We start from the raw sequence: 14,027 nt of genomic DNA on the forward strand, positions 1-14,027 counted from the left end.
CTCGTTGCATCACTTCTATGCTACATTCCAAAACTCCAAGGAAAAGGAAAAAAAGAAAAGCCGTGTGCACTAAAAATAGCAGCTCATTCAAAGACAGTCGATTAGGGCTTGAGACACCTGTTGATATACCTCTCTTAACAAATGCCAAAAGATGTGCCGCTTAACACTTTCTCTATAGGATTAGGGGGCCAGAGAGGACAGAGGGATGATAACTCCTCTGGCACGGCGCGATAGGCAGGGCGGGAGGGGCGAGAGGGGCCGAGGGGCCTCTGCCCCAGCTACCCCAGCTGGGGCCTTAGAGAGCACAGATATCGGCTTGAATCCGTGGGGAAGTGGGCACACTCATCAGAATGGGTACGCAAGGCAGACCTTCCTGACTGAGGACGAGTTGGCAACGGCAGATTTATATACTTTTTCTCAGTAGGTAATCTGCTGCCAAATGTGACGAAGGAAATCCATCTGTTTCCTGAGATTACCTGCCAGGATTCAATTGAGTTGCTCCAATATCTCTCTCCCGTCCACAGAGATTTCAGTTAATCACCCCCCATGTGTTTCCATGCCACGCTCACAGGAAACATACAATATTTATATGAATGCTGCGGGCTTCATTGTACAGTGGAAAAGTATATCAACCACGTGAGCAGCGTTTGAGGTGTGTGTGTGTGTGTGTGTGCGTTTGGTTGATGCGCGCTGTTTTGTGTTTTTTCCGCATATGCTTGTTTGTTTTGGTAATGGCGCGCGTACACGGACGCGTGTGTGCGCGTGCGTGTGAATGCTTGGGTTGCTTCTCCTGTCGGCCTGTTTCATTCGCCCCCGACACAGATGCGTTATATTCTGGCAGCGATGAGCGATCAGCACTTTCTTGGCAGCTGACGTCACACATACACACACACACACACACACAGCGTCACAACTCCTCCTCCTCCCATGCGCCGCCCAACAATACAAGACTCAACTGGAAACTCGGCCCTGTATAAACCGAGTAAAAGGTCGCCCGGCCTCTCCGCCGTTTCCCAACTCCGAGCTTCACAAACCGGGTCAGATCCGGCCTGACTGCCGCCCCCCGGGGCGCAGACTCAGAAGCGCTCCGGCCTCCCTGTGTTTCCATCCGGCATATAGTCATCAATATAGTTTTGTTCTTTCCCTCCCAGTTTCTTGCTCTCATTCTCATCCTCTCTAGCCCATACCAAACCCACCTCTTCAGAACGTCGCTGTCCTTCGGAGCAGCAGGCCGGCGGGTTGGTGCTGAAGCTGCGGCCAGCTGTAATAATAGCCCGGCCTGGCTAACAATAGAGAGGTAATGGATCCCTTCGCCTATTGTTGGCCCAGCTTGCTCTACCCCAGCATGCACGTCACTGTTGGCTTAACTAAGAGCACGCACGAGGGGTGCAATCTGATACCCCCCCCTCCTCCTCCTCCTCCCTCCACAGGTTACACCCATCACTTTGATCAAATATTGCTGCCGATGCCTTCTGGTGAAGGTATCCGTTACCTCGTGAAGTTATCCTGCACACTGCGCACATAATCTGCGTGAGATGCATTTTTAGACCAGTGTCACGTTTGGTTAAATAAACAGATGTGCACACGACACTGTCTATGGCTGGAATTAACTTGAACTCTCTCAACATCTGTCCCGGTGACGGAGAGATCTGTATTTCCCCCGTGTGTGTCTCCTTTGTCTGTAAGATCCCAAATCAAACGGATTCCCCTTGGGATGAGCCGTCACACGCGGATTTAAATCCACCCACATGACGGATAAAGCATCAACCCGACCCAGAACCCTCCTCCTCCCGGCTCCTCGTGGCCTGTGCCGGGTGACATTACCCACGTTTCCAGGATGTCAGTGGTTCTGGAGCAACAGCCCCCTTTTCCCCCCTGCCTCCCTTTGATCCACACATCCAACATCACATCATCACCGGTGATGGCGGTCCTATTATCTCAGTGGGATGTGTGACCACTGAGGGATTAGTGGGAGATCCTCCATCAGACCCCCCGCGGTCTGATGGCGATCCCAGGATCTGTTGTAGGCCTATGGGGTCAAATCAGTCTCAATAATTGCAAATGCAAAGATTCACAACTGTGCACAGAACAATTCAGAAATATATTCAATAAAATGTAAAAGAAATGTAAAAGAGAAAAATTATTTATGCATTTCTATGTGGATTTGTCTATTTGATGTGGATTCAAATGTATTTATTTGTGGATAGCACTGCATTTGTTTGCGGATTTGTGCACAAAATTATGAGACTCTCCTGCCGTTGCTCAACTCGTAAAAGCGTATTTTTCAACATAATAGCCTGCAGTGTTATCGACAAATAAATACATATAAATCCACAAACAATGACAAAATCCACATAGAAATGCATAAATATATTTGGGATTTTTCTTTTCCATTTATATAAATCGTAATTTATTTACGTGTGCATTGGAATGTATTTGTAAATATTCTGTGTGCATTTGTACATTTTATATATTTGTGAATAGTTCTGTGAGCATTTGTACATTTTATATATTTGTGAATAGTTCTGTGCGCATTTGTGAATCTTCGTGTTGGCATTCGTGAGTCTCTCTGTGTGCATTTGCAACTTTTGAGAGTGATCTGACTCCATACTGGTGTGCCTCCCTCACTTTACAAGCGAGTCAGAAAAGCCTCCCCTCTCCTTCTGCCTTACACCAGCGGTGGTCTATATGCTGCATGTACGTTCTACAGTGGAGGTTGCATGGCTGCGTCTGTGTGCGGCGTTACGTAATGGCCACGGCCGCATCAGTGACGTGAATATGAAGATATCTGAACCCGGCCGTTCACAAGAGAGCATATAGTTGAAATATTAAGATTACATTACATTACATGTGTCTGATGGGGGGGAAAACAAGTCAACTCAGTACTTTGTTTTGTTTTATGATTATTATTATTATTATAAATTAATTGTATAACACTATTATTATTTAGATGTGTATTATTCTACCTGTGTGTCATTTGATTTAGAAATCACCTTGGTGCTTATTTCTTTATTTAATTTCTTAATGATTGCAATGCTGCAAAAATATATCACAAAATTCAAATAAATAAAAGCATATATGATGTGTAGCAAGGACTACATAACTACATCACTACTAAGCAAACGAAAAGTTTCCCAACAGAATCACTGCAATCATTATATAATCAAACTACTGTCTGGCTGCCTTGAGCTAATGTATATGAGTGTGAAGGTGTTTATTTGACAGGCATAGTAGTCTGTGTGCCAGGGATGGACGAAGGTGAATGACGGCTTCTGTTTATCCAAAGCACTGATGGTTTGAGGTTTTTTTTTAGGCCACACAAAGGCGTATGAGGAGGACCGGCTCGGCAGCATGTGTTTGAGTCACCAGCTTGCACCTGCTCCAACCAGCTGAGTCTTGAATGAGCAGAGCATGTACACACATACACACACACACACACACACACAAGGAAGTAAAGATTAGAAGGCCCTGTGTAAACTACCACTGGTAAACACAGCAGCTCATACACAGAGCAAAGTCTGATGGGGTGGGGGTAATTCTTTTTATAGCATGCTGTCATTTCACTCTTTTCATTGAACATTTAGTTTAACAGAAGCTCTCATACTTCCAACTCCACATTTGTATATCCAGGAGACATTACAGGCCCATATGAAACGCATTAGCTTGCAATCTGGGGGGATATATCATTTCAGTGTTGTCCTGGTCTAAAGAAAAACATGAAGATTAGTTAGTGGCAGCAAGTGAATGTACTTAATATCTAACTTAGGCCTACAAGTTATCCCAGAGTTAGATAACAAGAAAGATCTCACTCGGCCACTACTGTCTGTGTGCGACATGAAGCTAAAGCTAGCTTAGCATAAAGACTGGAAGCAGGGAGACACAGTTTGAGTTAGCCCAGTTCTGTTAAGATAAATGTCTTCTTATTCTCAAAAAAGCTAAACAAAAACGAGTGAATCCTTTAATTTGAGCCACCAAAGGGTGTATTAGCCTAAGCCACTGTTCAAGTAATGGCAGGGCTCTCAAGTCTCACGCATTGAGCGTGAGACTCACGCATTTCGGTCTTAATTCACGCACTCCCGCCACACATCGTATTTCTCACGCTGAAAAAAACTCTCGGCTATTTAATGCTTGAATGCAGGGGTGCTCAATACGCCGATCGATAGGTCGATCGCGGTCGCTGCAGAGCTCCGACGCCGGTCTGCGTGCATCGGGACAGAGCAAAAAAATAGTCACTAGCACCCCCCCCCCCCTCACAATCTACCATGACGCCACAAGCCTGCTTGCTTTTGACAAATGATTCATAAGTGGACCATATATAGCGACAGTTCTGTAAACATGTTTGCAGGATACATTTACTTTTTCTGTACCACTACTAGCTAAACAAGCTATTGAGTGAGCTAATGCTAACTAGACCCCTCACAATGGGAGGAGAGATGAAGCGACATGATGAATCACGATCATTCAAATGTGCTCTTTTGTCTTTCTGGTGGTTGGACTGTCCTGCAAAGCTCCTTTTGACTTGCGACCTGGTTTTTCTGTACGCTTCAGTGACCCCAGGCCCTGGCTGCCTGTTTAGATGCCTGGCTGCAGAAAAGCCAAACGTCTCCACTATGAATAGTCCAACTAACAGCGTGGGGGTTTGACCTGGTGCCACGTTCAGACCTTTAGCAGCGGGCCAAAAAAACGGCGCCACGTCTCGCTAGCTCTCAAAGCATCCGTCCCGCTGCTTTGAACCGAAAGAAGAAGAAACAATCCTGTTTAGCTTCCTCGGTTAGTGTGTACATCGTGTGTTGAGCTGACTTTATCTCCGCTGTATCATCCCACTACTATCGGACTTTGAGAGAAACATTTAACCACCAGCACTACTCCATAGCAGGCCCAGACGCTCCTCCGAAGCACTGGGCTTCCCTCAGAGGGTCAGTATATCTTCCTCTATCTTGACTACACTCAGCGTGGATGGGGGACGGGGAATGGCCATAAAAGTGATGAAGTGCACGGTCCCCATTTTGCCTTCACGTCTCCACTCTCTCTGCTCTCATTGGCCGAGGCTGCCTCTAGCCTCTAGGCTGCCCCCCCCCCCCGCTTTTCCTATCACTATTCGGCTCTGTCTATCGCAATGTGTGGCACAGCGTGCAACAGCGGGACAGATGTTCTAGCACTGGGGCTAAGGCGGTTCTGTTCCGATCCAGGACTATTCGATAATGTTGCAACTGACGCTATTTTAACATGTATTCTTCCTGGGGAAATTGAGTCAAATACTTCACATGCAAGCTGGAGCCAATACAACACATTGAACTGGCGGTATTGATACACAAGGTAACTGCTTATGATTTCACCAAACAACATAAGCTGCTTAAATATCAAAACATTACAGCAGCTTGAGGCACTGTTGACTAATTATTTAACACATACAGTGTAACAGAACGTGTTCACTTTATTATATTACGCAAACACAATTTTATAGATATATATATATATGCAACATCCCTTGTACTAGTTAACACAACCTCATCCTCAGATATTTTCCCACTTTCATGTTCTGCCAAGGGCATCTTAAATTGCGCAGCCAGGGGCAGGAATATCCATTCAAACTTATTGGAAGGATAAGAGCCCAGAAGAGAATAAAACCTATGCTGACGAATGCAGATGTTATTGAGAACAAAGTTCCGAGAGACAATAGAGCTCGGTGGAAAAGAACAGCCGGCTGTGGGAGATGGCAGGCCGATTGCTCCGTCAACGGAGACGGAGGCTGTCATATCAGCAACGAGACCGGATAGCATCTCAGACGTCAACGTCTCTCCTCTCCCCTTGTCCCCTTGTCCCCCTCTCTCCTTCTAATTAAACCTCTCCTGAAGAAGCCCACTCTGGATCCAGAGGTGTTGGCTAACTACAGATCGATCTCTAACCTCCCTTTCCTCTCCAATATCCTTGAAAGTGGTCGCAAATCAGTTGTGTCACTTTCTACATCATCATAGTTTGAGGAGTTTCAGTCAGGATTTAGAAAACACCACAGCACCGAGACAGCACTGGTGAAAATTACAAATGACCTCCTAATAGCATCAGATAAAGGACTCATCTCTGTACTCATCTTGTTAAACCTTTGTGCTGCATTCGACACCATTGACCATGGTATCCTGTTACAGAGACTGGAGCAGTCATTTGGCATTTCAGGTAACGCACTAAGTTGGTTTAAATCCTATTTCTAAGATCGATCTCAGTTTGTATTTGTAAACGATGACGCCTCGATAACCACCAACATTAGTCATGGAGTTCCACAAGGTTCTGTGCTTGGACCAATTTTATTTACCTTATACATGCTTCCTTTGGGCAATATTATAAGGAAACACTCCATAAACTGTCATTGTTATGCAGATGATACTCAACTATATCTATCGATAAAACCAGAGGAGAGCAACCAATTCAGTAAAATTCAAGCAGATCTTAAAGACATAAAAACATGGATGACCTGCAACTTCTTGATGTTAAACTCAGACAAAACTGAAGTTATTTTACTCGGCCCTGAACGCCTCAGAGATCAATTATCTTGTGATGTGGTTTCTGTAGATGGCATTGCCCTGGCATCCAACAACACTGTAAAGAATCTTGGCGTTATCTTTGATCGGGACTTGTCCTTTAACTCCCACGTAAAGCAAATCTCAAGGACTGCATTCTTTCATCTACGTAATATTTTAAAAATCAGGCACATCTTGTCTCAAAAAGATGCAAAAAAACTGGTTCACGCATTTGTTACTTCTAGACTGGATTCCTGCAACTCCTTATTATCAGGCTGCTCTAATAAGTCTCTTAGGTCCCTCCAGTTGATCCAGAATGCTGCAGCTCGTGTTCTCACTAAAACTAAGAAAATATATCACATCACTCCTGCACTAGCTGCTCTGCACTGGCTCCCAGTAAAATCAAGAATCACTTTTAAAATCATTCTCCTAACCGACAAAGCCTTGATAGGTGATGCTCCATCATATCTTAAGGAGCTTGTAGTACCATATTGCCCCACTAGAGAGCTACGCTCACTAAATGCGGGGCTACTTGTGGTTCCTTAGAGTCTTAAAAAGTAGAATGGGAGCCAGAGCCTTTAGTTATCAAGCTCCTCTTTTATGGAACCAGCTTCCACCTTCAGTCCGGGAGGCAGACACAGTCACCTCATTTAAGAGCAGACTTAAGACCTTCCTCTTTGACAGAGCTTATAGTTAGGGCTGAATCAGGTTCACCTGGTCCAGCGCCTTGATATGCTGCTATAGGCTTATAGCTGCTGGGGGACGTTTAGGATACACTGAGCACCTCTCTCCTCTTTTCTCTCTCCTTATGGATGAATTTGTATCTCTCTATTGCACATTACTAACTCTGCTTTCTCCCCGGAGTCCTTTTGACTTCACGTCTCATGGGGTCATCGGACCCTATGAGACGTCATAGATCCTATCTGCCTGATGGATCATCGAGGTCTGGATCTATGCTAAAAGGGAAGGGACTCATCACAACCGAGAGTGCAAACTATTCCTGTTGAAAACACTTCAACAAGCCAAGCCGCAACATACACAAGCAGCCATAAATATGTATTTTCAGTTGAACAGTTGGTGAAAACCTAGAGAAGTATCACACTCAGCTGTGCACAGCATTAAGCTTCTTTCAGCTCATTGTTTGTTGTTTTATGGGCCATAACTTCACCGTTTTGCTCAAGAACAGGACACAAGTGGTGAGATATATATGCATGGGAGATAACAAAGGGAAACATACTTCACTCCCACAATAGCACAGATTATGAGCAGCTTGTTAAATCTCCCATTCAATGTATTCGATACATGGTTTCAGTGTTTCAGAATGTGCTCCTGTCTGGCTGAACCGCTTGACAACGTGCCAACCTCCTGCTAACAGAAGAGCAGTGGTACTTTAATTAGCACGATGATGTATTCGTTTGGCGTGCGCTCTGTGCTTTACGGAGTCAAGACAGCATCCTCACTCGTGCACTTTCTCTTCCTCTCACAACCATATAGGTCTCTCTCTCTCTCTCTCTCTCTCTCATGAACATAATGGAGTACAGTACTGCCACAGCAGGTTGTACAAGGTTTACAATGGAAGTATAATAATCATAATAATAAGTAATATACTCATTTAGACTGCATGAAAGCTACACGACACACTGCTCGTGCACTTACCCACAATGTGCCGATGCTGGGTGTTTCAAGTATCGTTGAAACTGGTTTTCTACTGTTTCGCATATTTTCTTGCCCCCATGACATTGTCATTTGACGTCAGTTTAGCTCAACGCGGTGCTTCTCCTTTCTTTACAGGTACGGTGTACCAGGAAGTGTTTCTCTGCCTCTCAGCTCTTGTTTGCAGAACTGACACATGTTGTTTTTTTCTGGATAGCCAGTTTGTCTCTGTCCAACAAGTCGTGGTCACTCTATGTATTCATGGGCGGGTGGGATGGGATCAATCAAAGCTATTCGGTCAATGCTCTTCATGTTGAATACACACACACACACACACACACACTGCACCATAGCTATGTTGCTTATTAACACAGTATGATGTAGGGTTATTACAATGAGCTCTCTGGCCCTTAACCCTTTTGATAGTCATGTAAACAGTTCAGTTACTTTATAGCTCTATTCATATTGAAATGTTTCAATGGAATAACGAATTTCTCGTCTAATTGGATTCACATCACTAATACTTCTCGGTGTACAGTGTAGTGTAACAGCTGGGATGATAGTGGTGTAACATGTATATGGCAACACGGTAATATTCAAATAAGGCCTGGGCCATGTGACTCGTATACTCAAGTACTCAAACATTTATATTATATATAATTGTCAATGTCTTCTGGGGGTTCGAGAGAGTTTTCTTGAGTCCGAAATAAATATGGATGAAGTCATCAGGGTTATCTAAATCTAAATTTTTGAAAGAAATATATTTTACAATCTAATCGAAACACTCCAGGGTGCATCAGAGGTGCAAGAGAGATTCTGTGAAGTTGCATTATGGGAATTGTAGTTTTATTTTATTTTGTTCTTCTTTTTTTTACATTATGGACAAACAAGTCAGTAAATCTGCTGCTTCAATTGAGACTATTCTTATTTCTTCTTACAAGTTGCTAAGTAATTCAATGATAGTTTAATACACACGTTTAGTATCATAGAGAATATATTTATATTTCTTGTTAGCTTTCTCTGTCTTTCTCTGTAACATCCTCATCATATTGTCATGATGCAGTTATTCTGAGTATTGATAGATAATAACACTGAAGCCTTAATTGTAAATAGTGTGAAAGCTGACTAACATTTCTAAGTCGGTGGTATAAAATATAAGTACAGATGGGGGTCTTAGGACAAAATGTTCATCTCTGACATCAAACATCCTGAAAACCCCCCTGGTGCATTATGTTCTCAGACGGGCACTGAGGGGGGGGGGGCGTCCTTCGCCCTGTGCAATAAAAAAACGGGGGTTCCCAAATAGATGGCTGAGCAGCAGACACCTCAGAGCCCTGGAAACGCTGCATCTCAGTGGGAGTCCCTCCTACAAGGCAGACACTATAATTAGCACTGTCAAAGGAGGTCCCTGAGCAGGTGACACAGTCCCCCCGATTCAAGAGTTCAACACTGTCACAAGAAGGCGGTGGAACCGGGATATTTACTGGGAGTCATGTGATCTTTGGAAAGGAAACACAATACGTCAGCCAGGGTGCTTTTACTTAAAAGGTCACCTCAAGTTTGACCATCTTTCTGTGGCGTGAGTGTGTGTGCGTGTGTGTGCGTGTGTGTGTGTGCGTGTGTTTGTGTGTGGGTGGGGGGGGGTGCGTGCTTGCATGGGAACTCAGGTAACACGATATGCACGGGAAACAGAAACGACGGCAAAGCGTTTAGAGGGTAGAGGCGTGAAAGACAAAGTCAGAGGATGGAGATCATTACCCCGCCCCCATGACCCGCTTCCTGCTCCATCCCCGGCCCTCCTGGCCACCGAGCAGAAACCAGGAAGCAGCCCAAGAGGACTGGCGGAGCGGGGAGGAAAGAGAAGAGGCGCCCCGGGCGTTCTGTGGTTCACCCCGTCGCAGGCAGCGTGCCCGTGGGAGACAAAGTGTCTGGGTGGGTGGGGTTGGGGGTGGGGGTGGGGGTCCCATAACCCGTCACTGCTGTGCTGCTCAGGGACTTACTGGTGCATGGAAAGCCACGATAGCTCAGTGGAACAAATGCACCTGGAGCTGCGCTTAACTGCAGTGACTGGGTTCATGTTTTTGTGTGTAGAGATTGCACCTGTCCATCCTGGAGAGGGATCCTCCTCTGTTGCTCTCCTGAAGGTTTCTTCCCTTTTTTTCCCCCTGAAGGGTTATTTGGGAGTTTTTCCTGATCCGATGTGAGGTTTTGGGGCAGGGATGTCTATGTGTACAGATTGTAAAGCACTCCGAGACAAATTTGTAATTTGTGAAATTGGGCTATACAAATAAACTGAATTGAATTGAATTGAATTAAATATACTTTCCAGGACAGAATTATAAGAATGATATGCAGAGCGCCACCGAATGGACTTTAGGAAATGGATTGCAGCACATTTCTCTCCACGCAAACGGGCGCAGGCCTGTTAAGAGAGAGGAGCTAATTGCATGCGAGTCAGCAGCACCGGATTCCCATCATCCACGCTCTCTTTAGCACCTCCAGTGAGATGACAGCGAGTTGACTCTCTCCTCTCTCTCTCCTCTCTCTCTCTCCTCACCATCCCTCCATTCTACCAGGGTTCCCTCTGATTATACAAGTGTATTTAAGTAAATGTTCAAACCGCCACTTTCTCGCGGAAAAAAGCCGTCCGAGCCGCCGTTTGGTTTTGGACTTGCAGCGGGCGGTGAGGCTGCGTGACGCCGTGTGGGTGTTTGTTTTCCACAATGCCGGGAAATGCTGCGATGCACCCGATGACAAGTTAATCCACTGCAGTCGTGTATGCGTGATTCATAGGTAAAAGAAAGCCGGGGTGTACTGTTGGGACGACTCATTTTGAGTCACCTTGTACGTATAGACGAAACACAGTAAAACTCAAATATATATATTCTCGTTGTAGAAAACAGTGAAAGAAAGCGTTACTTTTCGTCCGAAGAGGGTCAAGAGACTTTTCTTTTCTTTTTTATCTCTGAAACACAACGAAATGGTGGCTGTCAACTCTTAATATTAACTGCATGTCTTTTGTCAGCTGTTTAGCATTATCAATATAGCCCTGTTGCCTAGATAAACACTCAGGAAACCAAGGTCTGCAGCTGAGACTGGAAACATAATTCTTATGCAATTTGGCATAAGTAACGGCCACTGAGACAAGTCGTGTCTGGCCTGCCATCAGAGTTACCTCACATTATGGTGAGAGAGTCAGTCGTGTCATGTCCCTGGCACACACAAAAAGAACAGCCCCCTCTGCCCATGCTCAGTCATCACAAGGCTTTGACATCACTGTCAGACTAAGAGTGACTTCAACTGACAATCCCCTTTACCTCAGAGAAACAGGAAATATACTCAGCTATTGGGGGGTGGGTGGAAAAGGCCTGGCTGATTCACACAGCACGCTCTGCAGCGGCTCGAGCCGTGTCTTGGAGTACGTGAGTCATGTTTCTCATGCAGCAGCACAAGGTAGGGATTGCACAACTTTCACTCCATTAGGAATGCTGCCGTAGTAGCAAGTGTTTACCGGATGACGGGGGGGGGGGGGGGGGGGGAAACAACGGCTCCCTGTGATAGTGGCACACTTCTTTCACACTGAAGTCACTCATCACGCTGAGGCTGCAGCCACCTGACAGGGGTCTCTGGCTAAAATGTGGATTGATTTCCTCATCGGCTGTCCCCTAAAATCTGTGCTGCATTTAAAACCAAAATAGTCAAAGTACAGAGGCGCCTGGTTTGTGCTTCATTCCATCGAAGGAGGGAAACTACCAGAAAATCAACAGGATGGAAACATGTATAAGGCCACCACGCTGAAATGATATCTTCCTAATAACGTCAAGCCAAATGTTGTCTTAAAAATACATCAACTGAGTGAGTGAGTATGTGTGTGTGTGTGTGTGTGTGTGTGTGTGTGTGTGTGTGTGTGTGTGTGTGTGTGTGTGTGTGTGTGTGTGTGTGTGTGTGTGTGTTTATGACCAGTCACCAGAGTATAACGATATAACGATGGCTCAACACAGTAAAGGTTAAAGCAGGAACAGTCCAGTCCACCTTAAAAAGTGAACCCCACAGTGAACAGCTCCGTGGTGCTGAAACAGCTCCGAGCGACATCTGTACACAGGAGGAGGAGGGGGGGGGGGAGGCTGGGGGGGGGTAACGTTTGAGAACCACACACGCCCCGCGTGCGCCATTTCCGCCACAAAGGACACCTTAAATGATCTTTCCGGTGTCACATTGTGTAATGTCGGTGACGCTCGTGGGGAGAGGTTAAAGCGAGTCGGCGTGCTTTTCACGTGAAAATGGCGCCCGCTGCTGCTAACCCAGCCCATGTAGAGTAGTAAAGCTACACAGCCACAGCAAAGACAGGGGGAGGAATGAGGTTGGAGTAGTATATGCCGCATTACGAAATGATACTCAGCCATTCAAATAAAGTATTTCCTGAACGAGGAGCCAACGAGAGATGATAACCGAGGGAACGGCTCGTGTCCCCTCGCTCCTACCGGCGAGCAGACGGCTCGAGCCTGGATGTCAAGTGGCAACACGATCCACCAGGGTGGCGACAGCAATGTGCCACTATAACAACAACCCGACATAGACCCGTGGGGTTGTTCACCGCCAGCAGCAGCAACAAACAGCTCCAAACAGCTCCGCGTGCTCTTTACTCTTCTTTTCTTTTCATTTTTAACTTACTTTAACATCGACTGCTCCTTCGCGTCCTCCTTCTTCTGTCGGTCCATGACGCCGAGGATGATCTTCCTCTCATCCTCGGTGAGGTGGCTGAGGTCGGGCATCTCCGGCATGGCGCCGGCCGCCGAGGCAGCGGCGGCGGCGGCGGCAGCGGCAGCAGGGCCAGGGCCGCCCCGGGGCCCGTGTGGAGCGGACATCTTTTACACACAGTGGCTACAATTTACAACAACAAAATAATAACAACAACAACAAACAAAAAAAGACGAGAAGAGCACTGTCAACCAGCAGCATTCTGGGCGATGTATTTGTTGTTTTTATTGTTTGTTGTTGCTACATTTCAAGCCGTCAAATGGTTTCATTTGCCGGTCGCATTCGCGGTTCACAGGCGGCATGGCATCTCGGTATAGTAGCCGATCATGCACACACATTGCACTTGTGCTGCAGAAATAAGCGTCGGAAATATGAATTACAGCCCCCCCCCCCCCTCCCTCCCCATCTCCGTCTAGAGTGATCGTAATGGGGTTATCAAACACGCTGAAGCCGAATGAGCATCGCCCGATATTGAAGCTGTTGCCGGTTGAAACGCCAGATTTCTCTCCTTTCTTCTAGACACATCTTTCTCAAATAGAAAGAACGCTCAGGATTAGAAATAGATGCCCTTAAAATGAAGCCAGAGTGCACGAGCTGTAAAGGCTACAACCTTCAGGTATTCCAAACACAAGCCTCCGCATCCATCCAGGGATTTTTTTGAAAAGGGAAAAAAAGGGAAACGACAAAAAAAACAAAACTAAAAACAAAACCACTCTTGCCTTTTATTTTGCCGTCATGTTAAATCCTGTCTAACCCATCGCTGCCATCCTTCAGAACGCTGGTACTCGCATGGTGGGATGTCAAAGACACCCGGTCCGTCCGTTTGGTCGGGGTCCTTAACCCTCCTCTGTGGCACTCTGGGTAGCTCGCTCTCCTCCAGATTGGTAATTCTTGGAGATTTCTTAAATGCACAAAAATGGATGCAATGAGAGAGAGAGAGGTGGGGGGGGGGGGGGGGATAAAATCCGGATAGGAGGAGGAGCGATGGAAACGCGTACAGGAGTAAAGCTGAGAGGACGCGTTGGATGTTCATTGACAGCAGGCGGCAGAGAGCCGACGCGAAAACGCGGACCGGAGGCGCGGCGCGTGAGCTGGAGCGGCAGC

The 14,027-nt window shown here is 46.1% G+C and overlaps 1 protein-coding gene across 13 annotated transcripts in view; it reads right to left on the reverse strand.

The window, feature by feature from the left end:
* rims2a (regulating synaptic membrane exocytosis 2a) overlaps positions 1-13,034 on the reverse strand; it is a 144,854-nt gene extending 131,820 nt beyond the window's left edge. For 12 of the 13 annotated variants that reach the window (XM_056444735.1, XM_056444734.1, XM_056444731.1 and 9 more), the window contains exon 1: positions 12,837-13,034. In XM_056444735.1, the coding sequence (XP_056300710.1) occupies positions 12,837-13,030 (194 nt within the window). In that variant the 5' untranslated portion in view covers positions 13,031-13,034. Of the gene's footprint in view, positions 1-8,168; positions 8,198-12,836 lie in introns of those variants that run through there. The other variant, XM_056444744.1, reaches the window with a different exon arrangement.
* Between the last annotated feature and the right edge of the window lie 993 nt (positions 13,035-14,027).

Source organism: Pseudoliparis swirei, chromosome 22 (assembly GCF_029220125.1).
Source record: "Pseudoliparis swirei isolate HS2019 ecotype Mariana Trench chromosome 22, NWPU_hadal_v1, whole genome shotgun sequence".
Classification (NCBI taxonomy): Eukaryota; Metazoa; Chordata; class Actinopteri; order Perciformes; family Liparidae; genus Pseudoliparis; species Pseudoliparis swirei.